A 24,756-nucleotide genomic window follows, 5' to 3' on the forward strand; every position below is an offset into this window, starting at 1 on the left:
AAATAAATGTTCATAACTGTGGGCCTTACCACGATGCAGTGGCTTGGATGTCTCAGCAATACAGCCACAGATGTACTGTAGATGTGACCACAGTGGAGAGGTATCTGTGGAGAGGGCAAGAAAAATCTGTAGTTTCTGAAGAGGAGTGGCAGCCTCTTGAGTAGTTACAGGGGCAATGGTCAGGATGGTTGATGTACTTGGTTGCATAACATTAGCCAACATGACGTCTTTATGCTGGTACTGCAAACAGCTAAAAACAAGGGGACACTGCAGTCATTTCTCCTGAGGGTGTGCAGCTCTACTGTATGGCTTAATGATGACTACATGCTCTTGGGTAAAATATTTGGGGCGCGGGGGGGGGGGGGGGGGGGGGGGGGGGGGGGGGGGGGGGGGGGGGGGGGGGGATAAAATACCCCTGCGTTCACATCTTCATGTGATGACTACTCAGGAAAATCTCATCTGGAGAAACAAATATGTATTTCTATGGGTTGGTATACGGAATGTTAGATCCCTTAACCAGGTTGGTTGGTTAGAGAATTAGGATGGGAAATTAATAGGTTGAAATTAGATATAGTGGGAATTACTGAAGTCTGGAGACAGGTAGAACAGGACTCTTGATCTGGCCAGTGCAGGGTAATCAAAATGAAATCAAATAAAGGCAGTGCTGGAGTACGTCTAATAATAAATAAGAAAATAGATTTGTGGGTAGGCATTTATTAACAGCATAGTGAATTATAATAGCCAAGGTACATTGAACAGCCAGAACATTATGACCACCGACCTACTATCGATATAAACCCATCCCCAGTAGCATCACCTGGTAAGGAGTGACTGCTAGTCAGACAAATGGACAGTGCGTATAGTACTACTAGTCAGACACTCACATTGCACATGTAATATCAGTGTGCTGTCTATGTGTAGAATGGGAAAGGCCTGTGATCTGTCTGAGTTTGACTGAAGACAGATAGTGATGGCCCCGGAGGTTCAGCACAAGCTGTTCAGAAACTGCATGACTTGTCAGATGTTCGAAGAGTGATATGGTGAGTGTCTCAACATGTGATGAAACCATGTCCCAGATATTGTGATGTTGGGTGGCCACCTCTCATTACAGATGTCGGACATCATAGACTGTGGTGGATACACTTTTACTCTGCCCAGCATTGAAGTCTCATGTTATTTCCTGTTTTACCGGTCTGCCCAGCCTATGACATCCGACTCATAATGAGGAGCGGCCACCCAACATCACAATGCCTGGACATGGTTTCACCATGCTTTCACAGTGCACTGAGAGCACTCCTAACAATGGGCCTTTCAATGCTGGGCAGAGTCCAAGTGTATCCAAACACACAGTGCACTGAGCACTCCTAACAGGGGTCCTCTGCAGCTGATGACCCATGCATGTGCCAATGTTAACACATGACATCAGCAACTATGCCCAAAATTGGTACTGGACATTGCCACAGGGGCAGACCATTGCGTGGGCTAATGAATCCCAATACCTTCTTCATCATGCTGATGGGAGGGTGCAAAACCTTCATCCTCCAGGGGAACAGCTCCTTGAAAACTGCACTGCAGGATGGATACAAGCTGGCGGCAGCTCCATTATGCTCTGGGGAACATTCATGGGTCCAGTGGAGCTTGTGCAACGCACCATGATGGCCAAGGAGTATCATACACTGGTTGCAGACCATGTACACCATGTCACAAAGCCAGGAGTGTGATGGAGTGGAGTGGTTCAAGAAACACACTGGTGAGTTACAGTTGATGTGCTGGCCCCCCAACTCACCAGATCTGAACCTGATCAAACACATCTGGGGTGTGATTTAACATGGTGTCCGAGCTCATGCCGCCCTCCCCCCCCCCCCCCCCCCCCCCCTCCCTCTGGAATTTACAGGAATTAGGTGACCTGTGTGTGCAGATGTGGTACCAACTCCCTCCAGTGACCTACCATGGTCTCATTACTTTCATGCCATGACCCATCACTGTTTTTACCCATGCCAAAGGTGTATACTGGCTATTAGGTAGGTGGTCAAAATGTTTAACTGGTCAGTGTAGGCACAAAGTCAACACTGACCACAGTAGTGCAAGTTTATATGCCTAGTTACTCCATAGGTGATGAAGAGATTGAAAGAACATATGATGAGATAAAGGAAAGCATTCAGATTGTTAAGAGGGGCAAAAATTTAATTGTGGTGGGGACCAGAATTCAATACCAGTACAAGGAAGAGATGGAAAAATACTTGGAGAACATGGCAGAAGGGAAGAAATGAATGAGAAAGGTGCTTTGTGCAAGTTTGTGTTTTGTTCATAGCACAATTTAATCTTTCTTCACCTGCCCCCCCCCCCTGCTCCCCCACCTCATCCCCCTCCTCCAAGTCTCTTCCATGAGACTTTGCAAAACTGGAAAGTTTCAGACCGGCGTTACAACAGTGAATGAGATATTCAAAGCCATATTTTAAACTGCAGAACATTTTCAGGTGCTGATGTGGGCTACTAATAACAATTCATTGGTTATGAACCACAGATTAAAAGAAGATGCTACTTGGATAAGGAAAAACAACTAGAGGTTATTAAGGGTCTCAAAGGGAATGTTAAGACAGCAGTTTACTTCAACAGGGTAAAGGAATACAGTAGAACATATAGAACATAAAGCTCTGAGAGATTAAATAATGGAGGCAGCAGAAGATCAAATGCACAAAAACAACACCAAGGAAATATATTTGGCTAACACAGAAGATACTGAATTTGATTGACAAAAGTAAAAAGTATAAAAATTCAGCAAATGAAGTAAGGAAAAAGGAATACAGCTGTCTGAAAAAGAGATTGACAGAAAGTGCTACATTGAAAATCACGAATGGCATTAAAAGTAGTGGAAGCTAGAAGTAAGCTCAGAGGTGTCCCAGGGAAATGATTTGAGACCATTGATGTTTATGATGTATATTAAAGTCTTGACAGACAATATTTGTAGTAACATCAGACTTCTTCATATGATGCAATTATCTGTAATGCTGTAATATTTTGAAAATTGGGAGAAGTATTCAGTCAGATCTTGATAAAATTTCAAAGGGCTGCAAAGGCTGCCAATTGCTTCATTGCTTTAAATGTTCGAACATGTAAAACTGTGTGAAATTCCTGCTAAACCCACTGGGCAGAACAGGTAATTATGATTGTGGAAAGGGTCAAGTAAGGTTGGGGTCAGCTTCACTTTCAAATTGTAATTTATTGTAATTTAATAACACATTTACAACCAAAGCAGCACCAAATCCAACTCTTTCACGGCTGAAGGCCTCCAAACAAGAAATCTTAAAAATCAACAAGATAAAAAAATGCAGTTAAATAGAAAATAAAATAATTAAAAAAAGCATATATCACAGTTAGGTGGAAAGCCTCAAGGCCAAGTAGATAGAACAAACATATGCAAGGTGCAATACAAATGGCTGAAGGCCACAATTAAGTTTTAAAATTTTAAAATATATTACCATAATCCTTTAAAGGCAGAAGGCCATAATGTTTAAGCTTAAAAGTTAATTTTAAGAATAAGTTGCAAGGCTGAGAGTTCACAATTAATTTTCCAAATTTTTTTAAAAAATATAACCATAAGCCTTAAATTTTAAGTAGCTGAAAAAAGATAATTAAACACCGGTGGGAAAGACAATAAAGACATCAGCACTCAGAAGCCTCCAGGGAGGTCTGTCTGCCCTTATTCACTTAGGTGAGACAGGTGGTGAGCCTAACTACACTTGATCCATCGGAACCCAACCAGAGGACATCTACAGACCAACCGACACAATGACTTGCTTGCCATCAATCAGTACATGAGAACTCAAACACAAAAGGTTACGAATATGATAATTGACAACGATGTATGTATTAACTGTCAAAATTACACGCCATGGTGGACAGTGAGAACAGGTGAGAAAAGGACACTGCCTGAAATTATGTTAGTGGTCAGGGCAGGTAACCAGAACACTAAAAGACGCAAAGCAGAAAATTCCACTGGTGCACTCGAATTGTAGTCAAAGAATATAGTTAATTGCACAGTATGGAGGCTAAATTTCAGTAATAGAAACACTCAGTGTTGCTCACAGGGAAACCTCCCCAACAGCCAACCACCAAAATGAACCACCACAACATGAATCGATGTGGCTTGGGTAGTTGAAACCACTACTCAACTTTGACGTCCTGGATCAGTGAACCATGAAATCTGTAGTGATCAGACAGCTCCACACACGCTACAACACTGTGCAGGGACCACCAACGGACCCAGCTGACTGCATCGCTCAGAGATAACTTCCCTGGTCCGCAGCAACCGACCAACTCCCCTGAGAATGCCAACAACATCTAAAATAGTCATCAGGAAATAATGCCAGCTACACACACAGCCTAACAAACACTTGCATGAAGACCTGAACCATTCCCAACAGTAACTAAGCACACACGAAGACAAATCTGGAGTTGATGCACACATACACAGCCGACTCATGAACGATCGGTGAGCCAAAATGCGTCCGACCAATGATTCACCAAGACCATGGCCCAGCTCAAGTGATGTGTGGTGGCAATGGTCAGGCAAGCCATGTTGACGCACACCTCACTTCTGCTCCAACCCGACTGCACTAGTGCCGCATTGTAACTCCCCGACTGTCAGGTCCGGACTGCGCTCCAGACACGTTCCAACTGACTGGCACCCCGAACTCGCAACCCAAACTCCCTTACAACAAACAACGAGGAAGTAATAGCAGTTGAGCAAAGATACTACAATAGGGGGTATATCGATATGCACTGCTAGTGCCGTTCACAGTCAGGCAAAGCAGCAACTCAGTGTCAGCAGTAATTAAAATTAACATAGTAAGGTGGAAGTAAATTAAAAACCGGGTGTAAAATACATGACGGCGGGAACAAGAGCCACGCAGGGCTCACTGTGCACTTCACAAAAGACAGACATATAGTATACTGTGACTAAAACATCAGTGAAATCAGTCAAGTCTTACAAGTATGTTACGAGACATTTCCAGAAAGTAACCTACTGTTTTGAAAAATTTATAAAATCACTTTTCTAAACGAAAATTTATTGTCACAAGAAAGAACATTTCTTAAACTATTTTTCTACATAGTTACCACCATTATTGAGACATTTGTCATAGTAGAAAACTGACTTCTCTATGGCCCCTTCATACAAAGAAGCCACCACTGAAGTCAACCACAGCTGAACATTGTTTTCTGTATCATCATCGTTGCTTCAAAATCACATTTTACGTTCAAGAAGAAGTGGTAGTCAGAACGAGTGAGATAAGGGGTGCATGGAACATGATTGAACTGCTCCAAACCAAACTACTGAATCAGATTTTGAGTGGCACCAACAGAATATTGTCATGCCTTGACTGGGCATTCTACGTCTTTTGTTCTGAATTGCCTGTTGAAGTTTTCTCAACATGTCACAGTATCATACCACTTTGGTGGTTTCATCTCTGGGAAGCAACTCAACAAGCAGAATGCCCTGTCTGTCCCAGACTACAGTACACATGATTTTTCGTGTTGAAAATGTTGTTTTGAATTTTTATTTTTTGGAGTATTGTGAGTGCCTCCACTCCACTGGCTGTTGTTTTAATTCTGGAGTGACATGACAAACCCAAGTTTCATCATTGGTCACAATTCTGTTAAAGAATTCATCTCCCTTATCACTGTATTGGCTAAGAAATGTTGGTCACATTTCTGCTTAAGAATTCATCTCCCTTATCACTGTATTGGCTAAGAACTGTCACAGTACTCCCAAATTGCTTTGTTTTGGGATATCCATAAGCACTTTTGGAAACTGACAGAAACACAATTTGTAAAAATTTCAGTGATTTGTGACAGTTTCAAACAAAATACTTTTTGAAGTTGCTGGAAACTCACAAAGCATTCTTATTGCAAAATGTCAGTTTTCACCAATCATCTCATTCATTTTCTCAACAAACTATCATTGACAAGAGTAGGCTGCCCACTAGAATGAATGAAATGATACTTAGTTTCCAGGCAAACTTCATATGTAACAATTTGTAGTTGTATGAAGTTGAATGAACACAGAATCTCAGACATAGGTAAAGCCAGTGGCAGACTTTGGTTGGTTGGTAAGATACCAGGAAATGCTGTGAATGTGAGAAAGATGTGTATAAATGTTTCTGTATGTAAAGGATTAAGAATGGGATGTGGGCAGAAAACATCAAACAAGTGAGAAAGGCATAATGTCAATTTTGTTATTAACTACCTAACATTTATGCAATTTTTTCAACACAAGTGCCAGAGACATCGATGAGATGCTTTTCAGTGCCAAATTTGCACATGGTGGCCAAAATTATAACTAAATTTTTCCATCTTAAATTGTTAATGCATTAGCATATCTACTGTGTTTTGATGTCATATGATTACAGCCCACACTGGACCTTCATGAGTAGCTGCACTTTAATTATATCCACCTGGTATATATTCTGAATAATATCAGTGAGATGTGACAGCCTTATCTGAGGCTCTTCTTTATGGAAAAATGGTCTGAAATCCCTGTGAATATCTTAATGCTACCCGTATAAGCTTTATGGCATAAATATTTTTTGATAGCTACAGTCTTGCTCACAATACCTGCCAGGTTAGCCGAGAGTGCTAATGCACTGCTTCCTGGACTCGGGTAGGCGCGCCAGCCCTGGGTCGAATCCACTTGGTGAATTACCAACAAGGCCAGCCTGGATGTAGTTTTTAGGCAGTTTTCCACATCCTGCTAGGTGAATACTGTGCTGGGCCCCACATCCTACCTCATCTACACGATTCACAGCCATTTGAAAGACGTTCACACTATTTCATAATTTACACTAGATACAGACAATTGGAGTACACTGATTCCATCCTGGCAGCAGGAAGGGCACACAGCCCACCCTTCAAACTAACCTTGCCACATCCAGTTGTCACCATGCCACCCCTTGACAACGGTGTTAGCTATAGATAACACTGTGTTGCTCACAATATAGCCCTTGATTCTTTTTCACTTTTTTCTATTGAATTCTAAGTATTGCTTTTTCATGTATTGAGGCCTATTTGCTGTGAGTTCTTTAAACATATTATCTGCACAGGATATCCCATCCTAAAACTTCATGTTGTCTGTGCCTCAGTTCTTACCCTCTAGGTGCAGGTTTCATTTCATACCATACTAGGTATAGTCACTGTAATGGGGAAGCTTTGGCACCCCAAAATTGCCAAAAAATGTTTCAGTGGAAGGAGTGGATCCCAGGGTTTTTGTCATTGTTCATCATTTATTGCACCCAAAATGATTTATTCATGAAAGGTTTCAGAATTAAAACAACCAAAAAATTTATATGAAAATGTAAAGATTCTTTAAACCCAGACAAATTTTACAATTTCAAAACAACAATTCAACAATATAAAGCTTTCAGATAGAAAATGCAATAATTTATTTTAAAGGAACAAATAAATTTGTTTGGCTGTCCTTAACAGCAACCCCTTAGAAACCAAAGTAACACTTTATTTCAAATGACAATGTCAGCAAGTAACAAACAGCCAAATGAAGAACAATAATTCTAAGCCGCAAGGGGCGCAATCATGCTACTAATAATTCCCCCATGGAAGGGGAAAGATGGTGGCAATAGAGGACAAGAACTCAATCCATGCAAATGAGGGGATCACAATCCCCATTTATTAGAATAATTTTGAGCAACAGGTGATAATAGCTATCAGCAGGAGGAACAGACCCCCACACGCTTAGTGAATACAACGGGCAAAATTCTTCATGCCAACCAATATTTTTAGGAAGGCATTAACATATGAACCTTTTTATTTTAGAAATAAATAAATAAAATAGTAAAAGATGTACCAGTCTCAATATCCAATCTGAAGGTATTCAAAATTAAAACCCTTTTATTTAACATAGAATTTAGTGACAACTTGGAGAGGACAAGCTATTGAAACAAACACTCCAAAATTGTGTCAAAGATGCTGAGAGGTAGTACAAAACATATACAGCTTATCTTGCATATGAATTCTGTGCAAGGAGTTGCCTCTGATAACATCATCACACCCAATAGTAGACACAGTTAATGCCTAACTAGTCTGACTACTTGACAGTCAGTAGAGGAACATACAGTGTACTGGTAGACTGCAGGTGTGCAAAAGAAGGATCACAAGCCTTAACCAGGCTCCAATGCTCACACCTGTGTATAGCAGTACAGATCCTCGAGCAGTTAAATTTAATGTAGACACCTGGAGTACAGAGCAAATATTAAATTACTGAGATACCAACAGCACACACACAAAATCAAATTAACACAGCTAAGCTCAGGACATTGCAGTGAACCCCTAAGTGTAGTGACACAATTTTGACTGAGTGTACAAGATATAAATTACAGACACGTGGGGGGCTGCAGCCAAATCAGGTGAACAACTCAAGGAAATTTGAGTCTTGAAATGCGTGGATCAAACCTACATTTGAATTTTCCATTAAACTAGTTCACAAAATATTCAGTTATAAATCTGCCTTACAGTCATTGGTTATCTGTTGCAGAGGCGACATCAAAATTCTCCAGAAAATATCTGGTGGAAAAACAAGGCTGTCAAATATTACCTCTACTCAGTACACGGTGCTGCCTTGAATAGATTAAATGCCAGTACGGAAAGAAGGTAAAACAGCAAATAGTCACAATGATCACAGATTTTCAAGATAATAATCTGGAGCAGCTTTATTACATTCTCTGCCGGGGTTTTGATTACCTCTCGTCATGCCCCAACATGAGAAATGTCCTGCACACTTCCTTCCCACCCATCCCACAGTGGTCTTCTGCTGTCCACCAAACCTACACAATATACTCATCCATCCTTACACAACCCCTGCTCCCAATCTCGTACCTCATGGCTCATACCCCTGTAAATAGACCATGATGCAAGACCTGTCCCATACATCCTCCCACAACCACCTACTTCAGTCTGGTCACCAACATCACCTATACCATCACAGGCAGGGTTACCTGTGAAACCAGTCATGTGGTCTACACCCTATTGCTGAACATGCTGCCAAACATGATATCTTTCATTTCAGTGGCTGCTTCACAGCCTGTGGCATATGGATCCTTCCCACCAACACCACCTTTTCTGAATTGCACACATGCGAACTTTCCCTGCAATACATTCCATGTTCCCGTAACACTCCTGGCCTCAACCTTTGTTAGTCACTGTCCTCATCGATCCAACCCCTTCCCTGTTCCCATTCCAGCACTACACAGCCATCATTCCACAACCACACCCAGTCTTTGTATTTCTCTCATTTTATTTCTCTCCTTTTTCGCTACTTCACCGTCCCCCCCCCCCCTCCCCCCTCCCAACTCTCCCCTGCCCTCCGTCTAAACTGCAGTACTTCACTGTGCACCACCCCCACCATACTATCCCTCTCCCTTCCTGCCCCAGTCTCCTCCTTACCCCACCCAGTCGCCAGTCCCATCATGCATCTCCACTATATGGTGAGCAGCAATTTTCCTTCTGTTAATATTGATATTATGAAGACTGCATGATTAAATGTGCAAGTCATTGGAGGGTACAGAGGATGTGATTTTTAGTACACACAGATGCCACCCCTGGCAGCAGCAACGACTCTAACCCAGCTGGGCATAGAATTTGTTTGTTTGTTTGTTTGTTTGTTTGCTCACTTGCTTGTTTGCTTGTTACTGCTTTAGAGTGCGAAACAGCTGAGGTCATAAGTTCCCATGTCATTTCATAAAATGATCAATTACTGAATGAATTTGAAGTTGATAATACTCAGAGCCTAATAGACTGGAGTACAAGGATAACTACAAATGATCACTTCCTCTTTGAGGAGATTGCTCAAAAGGTTGAAAATTAAATTTCCTTTGCTGTATTACTATCGCAAACAAAAACTAAAATATGATCTACAACAGCTTGTGCTGTATCTGCTAAAACATCTGATAATTCAGATGGAAAATATACATCAAAACATAAACAGTTATAAAATCAGCAGTGGGTCAGAAAATGGAGCATTGTCAACGGTTGGCTTCATAAATCAAGGAGTGGTGTGGGGTGTCCAGTTAACAAATGATGGTGACTGAAGTGACAGTTCTCAGTATGCAGCCTACCTAAAAGTATCTCCTCGTGGCAAGAGGGACAAGAGGAATACATTTGAGCTACTTGGAAGTGTTTAATTTCCTGGAGTTTGTTCTCATATAGAAAAGACCAGTGTTCATGCAAGTGTGACACAGTGTTCCTACATGTAGCAAAATGGCTCTGAGCACTATGGGACTTAACATCTTAGGTCATCAGTCCCCTAGAACTTAGAACTACTTAAACCTAACTAACCTAAGGACATCACAAACATCCATGCCCAAGGCAGGGTTTGAAACTGCGACCGTAGTGGTCGCGCAGTTCCAGACTGAAGCACCTAGAACCGCTTGGCCACACCGGCCAGCCTACATGTAGCAATGCAGAGATTATTTGAAGGGACAGAATAGCTAAAAGACCTTGGCAGTCAGACTGCAGCCTTAGCAACAGCATTGGTAACTTCATTCCCGACGCTTAGACATGACCAGGGACCCAGACGAACATCACATTGTCTCCATCATCAGCGAGCAAGTGATGACATTCTTCAATTCATTATACTAAGGAGTGGTATGTGTATAGCACACATAGGGTCTGGAGGAACCAAAGTGAATCAGGACATAATACACAATTGAGATTCCTGTGTTGTGGGATGTACTGCATGGCCTGATAGAGGGCGGAAAGCTCTGCAGTAAGAATCAAGCACTGTTATAGAAGCTGGTATCTGAAATGTTTGTTGCCAATGACACAGGTGCACCTGGCACCTCAATCTGTCTTAAGAGCCATGGGCATAGATATGGATATTTCATTCTGTGTAGCTTCAACTCTGTGCAAGAGTTTGTCAATTGCAGTGGCTACTGAGTGGTGACATGGCATTCTCTCAGCAACTCATGACCAGATGTTTTCAGTGGATGGGGAATCTGGAGAAGGTGCCACTCAGGGCAGCAGAGGACCTCATGGGCAATGTGCAGTCTAGTGTTTTCTTATTAAAATGTAATGCCACACAGACTTCACAGAGAAGGCACAGCCACAGGCCTTAACATGTGCTGTACCAAGTTGTGGAAAACTGAGGAAAGAGTTTCAGTGACAACAAACTGAGTTCCATGTCTTATTGGTACACGAAAGGAAACATCCTGTAAGATTAAAACTGTGTGCCGGACTGAGATTTGAACTCGGGACCTTTGCCTTTTGCGGGCAAGGCTCTACTGAGGGGAGCTTCTGTGAAGTTTGGAAGGTAGGAGATGAGGTACTAGTGGAATTAAAGCTGTCAGGATGGAGCATGAGTCATGCTCAGGTAGCTCAGTTGGTAGAGCACTTGCCCGCGAAAGGCAAAGGTCCCGAGTTCGAATCTCAGTCTGGCACACAGTTTTAATCTGCCAGGAAGTTTGATTTCAGCGCACACTCCACTGTAGAGTGAAAATTTCATTCTAGAAAGGAAACAGTTCATTCATGCGTGCTCCATCTGGATGGCATTTCCAGTTTACCATCTGTACTGGTGCACATGCATGGACACTGGAACATTGCTGTACACCTACCAATACTGTGCTCCATTCTGTGCAGTTCTGCCCGGTCTGTGCCATTCTGCACAGGTCTTCACCATGTGTCTGGGCATGATACTGCAGATGCAGTGCATCTCGTGTGGATGTGACTTAAGGACTGCTGTCCAAATGTTGACTATGTGAACCAGAGGTGATCATGTTTTGTTCCTAGTGTAGCCCATATTGTTATGCCAGGTGCTGGACCAGTGTTATGGTGAAGAATGCAATCTGGCAACATTCATTCTCTTTGGACCATTGACACACAGATATGTCTACCACAATATTGTAATGCTATGCACAGAACTGAGAAATAGCTAAAAAGATGGTTTACCACTGGCAAGTGCCTCTTTCTGCTGCTGCCACAAGGAAAGCCGTGCCAATGGTCACTGACTGACAGCCTGTAGAACTCCAGATGCCATCGCACTGTCTGTGTGGATAGTTGCTTTGCTGCATGTAAGAGGTATGAGATGTGGCTGTGAGGATGTAAGTTACAATGGAAAAACTATTAAAGAAGTAGATACGTCCATGTGTCAAGGATGTAACTTAACCAAGAATGGAAAAATCAAGGCTAAAATTTTGGAGAGAAGAGAAAATTGTTCAAAATTTTGTTAGTGTATGTTGGACATAATTAGAAATTGGAAAAACCCTGCCAAAGCAAAGTTCATGATATACGAGTCATATTTTCTGCCAATTTTGACCTATGGATCAGAATATTGCACTTAGACAAAGAAAGATCTGAGCACAATACAAGCAACAGAGGTGTCATTTCTATGAGGGATCTCATGTAACATAAGAAGGGACAGGCTAAGGAATGAAACAATACAAAACACACATTAGATTGAGCCTCTAGAAGAAACTGTGGAGATAAATAGGCTTAACTGGTTTGGAACATTAAAAGAATGGGACTAGAAAGACTTCCAAGAAGAGACCTTAGAATGAACATAATCTGGATGAAGACCTGGTCTCATAAACTGGCTTATGGTGTTATGTCTTCTAAAAAAATAATGTAACTATTTATTTAGAGGAAACACTCTCCTAGTAAATTTGTTTGTCCTTTGATTTATCGTGATTTGTTACGGATTTTTAGTGAAGTTAGTTTTTACGTTTAGCTTTCAAAAAAATTCAAAAGAGATATAATAAACAAAATAATGAATTTTGTAGGTTGCCAATTATGTATTATATCTGGTTTTATCAAGTGCCAGGCTCCCTACAAATTACTGTAAAAATTATTACTATCATAGAAAATAGACAAATTTTAATAAAATTATTTCACTGGAATCCTTCAATTAATCTCACTGAATATTTTTACATAATTTCTTCCACTCCAGCTATCAGACATTGTGCTGTGAAAAATATTTTTAAATGTACCGCCTAATGGCGGCTAATTGTTAACAGTCAGAGATCACTGTTACTCACTCCGCAGCAGCTGGAAACATGCTAAATAATTTTCATTAAATATTCTTTTCATGAGATAAATGTGGCATAGGTTCTTACAATAACACACAGAGATCACTTTATACTAATATATTCTCACTAGGACACAGTTTACACCATTAAATATTTGCAATTACGTTATGACAGAAACAAATGCTAGCGCAGCACAATAGTTTGCGTACCTTATTCCAGCTAACACCAGAACGAACAGAAAAAAAAAAACAGACTAGACAGAAGAATGAGCATTGCATTGTGTTTTATACTCTTACAAAGATAATAATACTTCTTTTAATTACTTACACATTATAATCTCATACAATAAAAATAATGTCTTTTCTGCATCTATCGATCTATATTGTATATTTTTACAGTTAGTGTTATTACCTTTCGCAGATAAAATCAATGTTTGCAGTTCATTTTGAGTCACATACAGCCATTTTTATTTATGTTTCACCTCGATAATGGTGAATATTGCAAAAGGGACACTACAATGGCCAGAAGAGCAACGTGCTGATCACATGCTCCACCATATCCACATCCAGTGATGCCTGTGGGCTGAGAATGACACAGCAGTTTCGTTGCACCATTGGGCCTTCCAAGGCCTGTTCAGATGGAGTTTAGAGTGGATGAAGATCACTGGAAGACCACGAAGGAGATAGAGAGACCAGGAGAAGGATGTCACTTACATGAGGCAATTGAGATCTTGCAGGGTGTCAAATATGATTACCCTTGATCTATCAGGTTCCTAGCAATGCAAGCAGCAATATCCCAGAACAGTAAAACACAGTCTCAATGGATCACAATCCTGCTACCATAGAATTCTGATATGTCATGCTGGTGGACATTTCTCCTTCTTACATGAGATATATCACAATCTTCTCACAAACCAACAGTATTCAAATGTGGTTTTTGAATGAGAAACCTGCTCTATAATCTTTCCTGATGTGTAGAATGTAGAGCCGGCTGCTTTGGCTGAGCGGTTCTATGCGCTTCAGTTCCGAACTGCGCTGCTGCTACGGTTTCAGGTTCGAATCCTGCCTTGGGCATGATGTGTGTGATGTCCTTAGATTAGTTAGGTTTAAGAAGTTCAAAGTCTAGGGGACTGACAACCTCAGATTTTAAGTCCCGTAGTGCTTAGAGCCATTTGAACCATTTTTAGAATGTAGATGTCATTAGCCATATTTACTTTGTGTGAGTGGCCTAAAATGGGGTCATCTTTTTCAGTTCCCTGCATGTAATACATTTTATCCCAATCTGTCATTTGCTGCATGCCGTCTTCATGGTACTACAACTTTAATGGCCGCCAGCATATTCCCCCTACCAGTATCATCTCATAAAGGTTACTCATTGAGCAATTATACTCAAGTATCATTCAAAACAGGGTGGATGGTTGACTACCATGCATAAGGATTCTTCTTCCATTGAATTGTTGACTACCCTGCCTCAGGATTCTTCTTCTCAGTGGGTTAAAGTCAAGCATTTGTTTCATCTACAATTGGTGGATTTGTATGCACATCCCTGATATTTACTAAATGTTGCTGCTTCCAGTGATTGTTCAGCAGTTGTGTAGTCAAATTCTTGTTCACTGGAGCTCTTTCACTTGTGTTTGCCCTAGAGTAAGCCACATTTATTTTATTTTTTATTTCCTTAGCAGGTGTAGTAAGATTGACAGAAAGTCCCACTTTAATTTCCTTTTACAAGCAGATGAACTACTCTGCTGGTGAAGAATGAAGACAATCTATGAAGGGGAATACATTTATTAAGTAATTTGTGAAGACTTGACAATTTCAGAAGAGACGATTTCAGTGGCTTTTAAATGAAAATATCTTCTATGGACAAAAATTGTGATTAATGATACAGTAGTAGAGAAAGTCAAACATTTTAACTATTTTGGTAGTGGCCCCACATATAACATATAACTACATATATACTGAAGATATAAAGAAGAAATATGTGGAATTATAAACAGATGTTTAAAAAGTAAACTGAGGAAGGAAAAAAGATTCAGTTGTGTAAGACAATTGCAGTTCTGAAGCTTGTTTAGAGAAGTGAATCATGGGTTATAAATAGATGTCAAGAAAGTTGCATACAAGAAATAGAGGTAAGCTTTCTAAAAGCATTAAAGAGATGCACAAGAGCTGACAGATTTTGAAATTTTGAAATTAGGGAAGAGCTATATATATTTAATATACTCAGTAAAGTACTAGAAAATAGGAGAAACTGGAACAGACATCTCAAAAAAAAAATGAATGGAGAAATATTCTCTCTTCAGGTAAGAAGATTTATGTTAGTTGGTAAAATAAGTCAAGGAAGATAAAAGAAGTGATAGGTAAAATGGAAAAAGCCTAATACTTGGAAGTGAAGATGATGTTTTCCTTTATATACCCTGTCAGTCCAAAAAGTTTCAAGACTGGATTAATAAAAAACAGAGAAAAGTTAAGATGGTAGTTTTATTGTTTCAGGTGTTCCACATAGCCTCCTCCCACTTGAGTACAATGCACAGAACATTCATACAGCCATATGTAACTGTCAAAAAAGTCCTTTTTTGGGATATTGTTCAACTCACACATCACACTGGCTCAAATATCAGTTATGTTTTCAAAGTGTTTACCCTTCATGTCAGTATCTGCACTTTGTCATTTTGCAGTTGGTTCATAGTGATAACAGCAAGTCTCATCATCCTGATGATTTTTCCAGCAAAAGAATGTGCATTTCAGTCAAGTCACAACAGGCGTCCATTTGTGACCATTTTTGTTTGGGAGCTGAAGTGTGTGAGACAAACTTTGCAGACACTTCTCTCTTCTTGAAAATATGATATTGTAGTGGCAAATGTTGTTCAGAAGTATAACGCAAAGTTCTTTCGGACACACATGCATGTCCGAAAAAATGGGCACTGCCGTTATGAAGTACATGAAATGTATTTGCAGTTGCAAATATGGACAACCGCCAGCTATATAATGGGAGGACGACAATGAAAATTTGTGCCGGACTAGGACTCAAACCTGGATTTCCCACTTACCTTTAGGCTACCCGAGCACATTTCATGGCCAGACTGAAAGTTTCGTATGTCGTCAACCATATGTCTACAACCTGAACTCATACATCAATTATTCCTGTGCAGAAAAAGCATTTTAACTGGAAGTTGCTTGCCAGTGTCGGGCAATACATACAATATTGCAATGCCTGCATTGTTCAGAAGTATGATGCAACATTCATTTGGACGTGCATGTCTTCCCTGTACTGGAATATACATAATGGATGTGTGAGTGTACGTTGTAGACACATGGTTGATGACATAAGGAAGTTTTGGTCTGGCTGTGAAGCAAGCATGCTTGCATAGGCTAATATTATGGCAACCACTGGTGATAAGTGGGAAATCTGGGTTCGAGTCTTGATCTGGGACAAATTTTTGTTCTCATCATTCCATTATAAAGCTGATGGTTGTCATTATTTGCAGCTATGAATACATTTCATGCATTCTTGAGAATGTCTTGGACACTTGACTTAAAGAAATTTCTCCACTGCAATTTGTGACACAATGGGATTTCATGCTATGCCTGCAGATTGACTGTGTAATGCTACCTGATCACAAGTGACTAGTTGAATGCTCATCTGTTTTTACAGTTGTTAGTTTAAGCTGCCATCATAGTTACCATACTGACATTGTTTGCATGCCAGAATAAAATCATTCTCAGAACTTTTTGGATGAGCTGTGAATATCATTTGTAACTAAAAACAGCATCCTCTGCAAAATGCAAGTGCTGATGTTGAATCTAATTACCAAATTTTGTTTTAGTCTGTTGCAAAAATTTCACTATAATATTCATTCTGAACCATTTCTATATTTCTTTCCTATTTGCGCAATGTGTTACACAAAAACTGGCATCTTCTGCTTTTTGTCTTAGGACTGTAAGCTATTCATTTTAGTAGTAAACTTTGTGCCAAAATCTATTAAAAGCATCCTGAATAATGTTTACCAACTTACTGCGAGAATTTGTGTCCCTGTGTTAGGTCAGCCAGCAGTTGCTGGACCTCGTGTGGCCCAATCTCAGGGTACTAGCACGGTCTTCACCAAAAGACAAATACACACTGGTTAAAGGTATGATTGAGAGCAAGCTATATCCAAACAGGGAAATAGTTGCTGTCACCGGAGATGGAACCAATGATGGTCCAGCTCTGAAGATTGCTGATGTCGGGTTTGCTATGGTAGGTGCAGGTGGATATTGTTTGCTGTTTTGCATTAAGTGTAGTCTGTTGATGTAAGAAAACATTTATTTTATTTAATAATTATTGTACAATTCCAAATAAATATATTTGATTACTTTGTATGTTTGTTTACGCCTTGTTGCAAATGTCTTTGGCCCCGAATTCTCTCTCTGTCTCATCTTTTTTATTTATTTTTTATTTTATTGTTGCATATACTTATACTATACTTTGTTAAAATTGCATCCATGTAAATAAATCAATCACTATTTTACATCCAAGTTATATTTTCTGCACTAGCTCTCAAGAGGTTATAGAGCTAGACACATTCTGGCCAATGTGCTGGCTGGGGCAGAGGAGTGCTAACTCACCAGACTTATTTTTGAAGAACTGGGATTCAAGTCATGGTGCAGGCTTCCAAACTCATTTTCAGCAAGGTTTCCCCAAGTTTTTTAAGGCAAATTATGGGATGGTTCCTTGAGAAAGGCCAAGACATATTTCCTTCCCTATCATCTTCAATCTAAGCTTTTGTTCCAGCTCTAATGACCTCATTGCTCAGGATGTTAAACCCTTTATCTTCCATCTTAGATTCAAAATACTTAGAGAATTTTAGAAATGAATAAGATTTTCATTTTTTGTGGTAAGTTGTGCACACAGATTTATTTGCCAAGTCTGATAAACTTCAGCATTCAATTGGGACATCTAATGGAAATATATGGAAGCACAAAGCTCATATTTGTTTGACAGATGTACCAGGAGCACATCATGTTATCAAAGGTATATTCAATTGCATAAAAAAATACAAGCCTGAACAAAAGGAGGCACTACATATAATGTCATTTAGGAAATACTATATTAATGGTTTTTAAGTTATTACCAGCTACATGCAACTGAACAAAGAAAAAGAATATTGACTTTATTCAGTTGCCTCCAGATGGTCTTAACCCAAAAATCATTAATACGAGAGTTGGAACTTTAATAGTGGCAACTATTTATTTACAGCTCGTACAAAATACGAGGGCCGTTCAGAAAGTAACCTCCGGTTGATTTAAAAAAATACACCAAGTTAAATAAAAATATTTTAATATATACATCTTACAACTACATCTTTGCACTATTTTTCTACATAGTCTCCATAGCGATTGAGGCACTTATCATATCTCTTCACAAGCTTTGAAATTCCTTCTGCATAAAAATCACCCGCTTGTGCCTGGAGCCAGCCTGTGACTGCATCTTTGAGCTCTTCGTCGTCATCAAACCGCTGTGACCCGAGCCATTTCTTCAAATACATGAAGAGGTGATAATCACTTGGCGCCAGGTCTGGGCTGTAAGGTGGATGGTTGATAACGTCCCACTTGAAGGACTCAAGAAGGGCCGTTGTTCTGCGAGCAGAGTGAGGACGGGCGTTATCATGCAAAAAAACGATACCGGAAGTCAGCATACCACGGCGTTTGTTCTGTATAGCCCGTCGTAACTTTTTTATTGTTTCACAGTACACGTCTTGATTAATGGTCGTACCACATTCCATGAATTCAACCAACAACACCCCTTTGGCATCCCAAAACACCGTTGCCATCAGTTTTCTGGCAGAAAAATCTTGCGAGGCTTTTCTTGGTTTGGTAGGCGAATTTGAATGTGCCCACATCTTTGATTGTTCTTTTGTCTCAGGGTTCACGTACTTAATCCAGGTTTCATCACCGGTCATGATTCTGTTTAACAATGGTTCTCCTTCGTCCTCATAACGTGACAGAAAGTCTAATGCAGAGGCCATTCTTTGAGTTTTGTGGTGGTCGGTAAGAATTTTGGGCACCCATCGTGCACAGAACTTACGGTAACCCAATCTTGCTGTCACTATCTCGTACAAGAGAGTCTTAGAAATCTGTGGAAAACCAGTAGACAACTCCGACATTGAGAAACGTCGATTTTCACGAACTTTTGCATCAACTGTCTGAACGAGTTCATCAGTCACCAATGATGGTCTACCACACCTCTCTTCATCATGAACGTTTTCTCGTCCACTTTTAAATAAACGTACCCATTCACGGACAACTCCTTCACTCATAACTCTTGGTCCGTACACGGCACAAAGCTCACGATGAATAGCTGCTGCAGAATATCCTTTGGCTGTAAAAAACCTTATGACAGCACGCACTTCACATTTGGCGGGGTTTTCTATTGCAGCACACATTTCAAACTGCCACAAAAACTAAACTAGCGCAGGTACGACGTTCACTCGACCACGGCTTGATGCCGACTGACCTGTTGAGTGCGTGAACGCACAGATGGCGTCGCTACTCTCCCCACAACCCGCACTGTGACCAATCGGAGGTTACTTTCTGAACCGCCCTCGTAGATACATGTTTTTAAGTTTTACTGACCTTCAAAGTAGTCACCAGCATTGTATATAACGCATTGCCAGAGATGTGGAAGTCGTAGGATACTCTTAGCAGTGCCAGTTGTGTGGACAGTTCGAGCAGCGCACTCTATTACCCGACAAATTTGTAGCAGATCTGAAGTGAATGGCATGAAGCGTTTCCTCAAGTTTAGAAACTGAGTTGAACTCATGAGGACTTAAGTCAGGGGAGTGCAGTAGGTGGTATAGCATCTAGCAGCCCCATAAGTCAAACAAATCAGTTACAGCTTGCACTGTACGAGCTTGAGCATTGTCCTTCAAAATGATGGCCAGGTCCTGCAGAAAGTGTCACCACTTCTGTCTCTATGCTGTTCATTTTTGGAACACAACCTACAACCAGCTAAGAGACAGAAGTGATGACACTTTCTGCAGGACCTGACCATCATTTTGATGGACAATGCTCAAGCACGTACAGTGCAAGCTGTTACTGATTTGTTTGATTGACGGGGCTGCTAAGTGCTATACCACCTACTGCACTCCCCTGGCTTAAGCCCTCCTAAGTTCAACTCAGTTTCTAAATTAATGAAAACACTTCATGGCATTCACTTCAAAACTGCTACAAATTTGTCGGGCAATAGACCATGCCACTCGAACTGTCAACACAACTGGCACTGCTAAGAGTGTCCTACGGCTTCCACATCACTGGCAACAGGTTGTACACAATGCAGGTGACTAGTTTGAAGGTCAGTAAAACTTTGAAACATGTATCTATTTTGTACTAGCTGTAAATAAATAGTTGCCACTATTAAAATTTCAACCCTTGTATAATGTTTATAACACTGAAGATTGGCAGATAGACAAGATTAAAGTTGTCATATAGGAAATGTTTCTCAAAACTTATTGTAACACTTTAACAGATTCGGTAATTAGTATGTCAAAAAAACTTCAAATAAGTTAATGCAACTTGCTCACTGAAGTCATTTGGATAAACAATATTGTAATTTGTTGTGCCTCAAATTTCTCTTCTTCCCAATTCTATTCAGTACTCCTCATTAGTTATGTGATCTACCCATCTGATCTTCAGTGTTCTTCTCTAGCACCACATTTCAAAAGCTTCTGTTCTCTGCTTGGCTAAACTGTTTATCATCCATATTTCAGTCCCATACATAGCTACACTCCATACAAATACTTTCAGAAAAGTTAAGAAGTTTCCCCTCATCAGAAATGATTTCCTTGCCATTGCCAGTCTACATTTTATATCCTCTCTACGTTGACCATCATCAGTTATTTTGCTCCCCAAATAGCAAAACTCATCTACTACTTTAAGTGTCTCATTTCCTAATCTAATTCCCTCAGCATCACCTGACTTACACAGATTGAATAACTTATACAGATTGAAAAACATCAGGAATAGACCACAACCCTGTCTCACTCCCTTCTCAACACTGCTTCTCTTTCATGCCCCTTGACTCTTGTAACTGCCATCTGGTTTCTGTACAAATTGTAAATAGACTTTCGTTCGCTGTATTTTACCCATGCCACCTTTAGAATTTGAAAGAGAGTAGTCCAGCCAACATTGTCAAAAGCTTTCTCTAAGTCTACAGTATTGCCTCGCGTGTTCCAACATTTCTACAGAATCCAAACTGATCTTCCCCAAGGTCGGCTTCCACCAGTTTTTCCATTTGTCTGTAAAGAATTCGCTATAGTATTTTGTAGCCATGACTTATTAAACTGATAGTTCAATAATTTTCACATCTGTCAACACGTGCTTTCTTTGGGATTGGAATTATTATATTATTCTTCAAGTCTGAGGGTGTTTCACTTGTCTCATACATCTTGCTCACTAGATGGTAGAGTTTTGTCAGGACTGGCTCTCCCAAGGCTGTCAGTAGTTCTAATGGAATGTTGTCTACTCCCAGGGCCTTGTTTCAATTCAGGTCTTTCAGTGCTCTTTCAAATTCTTCATGCAGTATCACATCTCCCATTTCATCTTCATTTTCATCCTCTTCAAATTTCCATAATATTGTCCTCAAGTACATCTCCCTTATATAAAACCTCTATATACTCCTTCCACCTTTCTGCTTTCCCGTCTTTGCTTACGACTGGTTTTCCATCTGAGTTCTTGATATTCATATAGGTGGTTCTCTTTTTTCCAAAGGTCTCTTTAATATTCATGTAGGCAGTATATATCCATAGGTAAACCATGAAAGTCTGTAGCATTATGCCACACACAGACAGACCCAGCCTGCAGGCAAATCAGTGAGATTAGATCCGACAGACATTGCCTGCACATTAGTGGGAAACTCTGAGCTCCAGATCAGCAGCAGGCCTGTTCCGTTAGAGACACCCACAGAAACGGCCTGCAGTTTCAGCCCGTCACGGAAGTCCACTCGTATGGTCAGCTATTCATGTGTCACATACACAATGTTGATGAAATGAGACTACAGTGATCACTCACACAACAGATAACTTGCACAAATACTCTGAGAATCAATACTAATGAAGATAAGTAGCAACTCACCATAGTTAAGTTTTTGGCCATAGCCTTTGTCAGAAAATGAGAGTGCACACATTCACACAATCACTCAGACACAACTTGTGCACATATGACCATTGTCTCCAACTGCTGCATCAACAAACTCTGAGAATCAGATCCAAACAAACCACTCCTCACCCCCCCCCCCCCCCCCCCTGCCTTTGATCAGCAGCTGCTAGGGTAGCAGCAAGCACTAGTGGCAGCACTGACTGCAAGCTGAGGGGAGTGGTGGGAAGGGGAGAAGCAATAAGAATGAGAGAGTAGGGAAGCGGCACGTGTACTCAGCTGCTCCCTGCCAGTGATAAAACGTGACATCTCAGTAAACAAACAATTTCACACTACTGAAACAAATACGAGATTTTTCTAGTGTTTTTTTTTTTCTTTTTTTTTTTTCAAATTTCCCTGATACATTTGAAATTCCCTGATTTCTAGAATTTGTGGCAACCCTGAATTTTCTGTGGCACATACTGTTACATATCGCTGAGCTGTTATTAGTAACAAATACTGGCAGGCATATCTGCTGAACTGTGTTGGTGCATCTATGTCTATGTCTACATCTGTACTCTGCAAGCCAGCATACATTGTGTTTTGAAGGGTACTTGTGACACCTGTCACCTCCTCGTTTTCCTGTTCTAGTCATGACTTTGTCTCTCTAATGACAATTGCTGGTAAGCCTCTTTGTGAGCTCAAATCTCTCTAATTTTATCTTCATTATCCTCTTGCAAGATACACACAGGGGGAAGCAGTATATTGCTTGACTTTTCTAGGAATGTATACTATCAGAACTTCAACAGTAGACCACAGTGTGATGCAAACACCTTTCACGCAACTGTCTCAGCTTCTCCTTGATGCTTTCTTATGTACTAAATGAACCTGTAATGAAATGAGCTCTGCTCCCTTTTGAATTTTCTCTGTTTCCTCTAACAGTCCTGTCTGGTACGGATATTCAGGTAGTGGTCTGACAAGCACATTGTAAGCTATTTCCTTTGTTCATAGACTACGTTTCCTGAGAATTGTTCCAGTGTATCTCGGTCTGGCACCTGCCTTACCTGTAATTACTTTTGTGTGGTTGTTCCACTTTAAATCATTCAGTGCACATTCTCATAGATATTTTATGGCTGTGACTGTTTCCAATCATTGTTTTGAAATCATTTACTCATAAAATGGTGGTTCTTCCTGCTTATTTAAGCACTATATGTTAAATTTGTTTATGTTGAGAGCCAGTTGCCTGTCCCTGCACCAAGCATTGATCCTCTGCAGGTCTTCCTACATTTCACTTCAGTATCCCAGCATAATAATATTATGTATGTAGTGATGCAATGGTCCTGTAACACTCCCTGTGCAGTATGTAGGAAGTTACTTATACATCTGATGACTTTTCTCTGTTGAGAAGGACTTGCTGCAGTCTGTTTGCCAGAAACCCTTCAGCCCAGTCACACAGCTGGTCTGGTATTCTTTGCCCTCCTACTCAGTTCATTAGAGAACTGTGCCAAACTGCTTAGGAAGCCTTTTGGAAGGCAAGGAATACAGTATCAAGCTAGAGTGTGATATCTACCTGCTTTCTGTGCCTCATAGAATATGAGAGTAAGCTGGTTTCTACACAATTGTTGTTTTCTCCTATACAGGAGATTGTCAATCTCCATAAATATCATAATATGCTATCATAGAACGTGTTGAAAAATTTTGCAAGACTGGTATCAGACAATTTCATGCATCTACTCAACAATTCTTCTCAAAAATGAGAACAATCTGTGCTTTCCTCCAATCATTAGGAGTGCATCGTTCCTCCAGTGCTCTTTGGTACACTGTTGCAGGAAGAGGAGCAAGTTCTTTCACATACTCTATATAGAATCATATTGGTATCCCATTACTTCCAGTGGCCTCTCTTCTGTTGAAGAATTTCAGTTGCTTTTCTATCTCATGGGCACATATTTTAATACCTGTTATTCTGGCTTTTGTCTAATGATCCAAAGGAGTAACTAAGTGCAATCTTTCTCAGTGAAACAGTTTTGGAAAAATATTTCTAATATGTCAGCTTTCTCTCTGTCATCCTGTATTTTGATGCCACTATTATTACACGGTGTCTGGACATATGGCTTTGATTCATTTACTGATTTAACATAAGAACAAAACTTCTTAGGATTTTCTGTCAGGTTGGTAGATAGAATTTTAATTTCAAGTTTGTCGAATACTTCATGCACAGCTCTCCTTACACTAATTTTGGCTTTGTTCAGTATTTGTTTGACTGTGAGGCTTTGGCTATGTTGAAATTTGCAGTGAAGCTCTCTTTGCTTGCATAGCAGCTTTCTGACACAGCTGTTGAACTGTGATTGTTGTTTCCCATACCTCATAAATTTGCTCGGTACATATCCGTCTAAAGCATATTGTACAATACCGTTGAACTTGCTCTACTGGTGCTCAACATCATTGGTGCTGTAAATGAAATTTTTCGTAATGACCGCTCAGGTAAACTTGTTACTCTTGCTAATCATAAGTATCCTCCAATCTTCCGATTTACACTCATGTTCAGTGATGTTTTGACAGCCTTATAATCACTAGTTCCTTAATACAGCAAAATACACAGATACAATTTATTTTTTTGCAGGAGT

At 40.3% G+C, this 24,756-nt stretch overlaps 1 protein-coding gene across 1 annotated transcript in view; it reads left to right on the plus strand.

Annotated features, from left to right (window-relative positions):
* LOC126426488 (plasma membrane calcium-transporting ATPase 3-like) overlaps nucleotides 1-24,756 on the plus strand; it is a 595,967-nt gene that overhangs the window by 452,987 nt on the left and 118,224 nt on the right. The window contains exon 14 of the mRNA XM_050088398.1: nucleotides 17,067-17,261. Coding sequence (XP_049944355.1) covers nucleotides 17,067-17,261 — 195 coding nt within the window. The remainder of the gene's footprint in view (nucleotides 1-17,066; nucleotides 17,262-24,756) is intronic.

The sequence above is a fragment of the Schistocerca serialis genome, chromosome 11 (genome assembly GCF_023864345.2).
Source record: "Schistocerca serialis cubense isolate TAMUIC-IGC-003099 chromosome 11, iqSchSeri2.2, whole genome shotgun sequence".
In the NCBI taxonomy this organism is placed as follows: Eukaryota; Metazoa; Arthropoda; class Insecta; order Orthoptera; family Acrididae; genus Schistocerca; species Schistocerca serialis.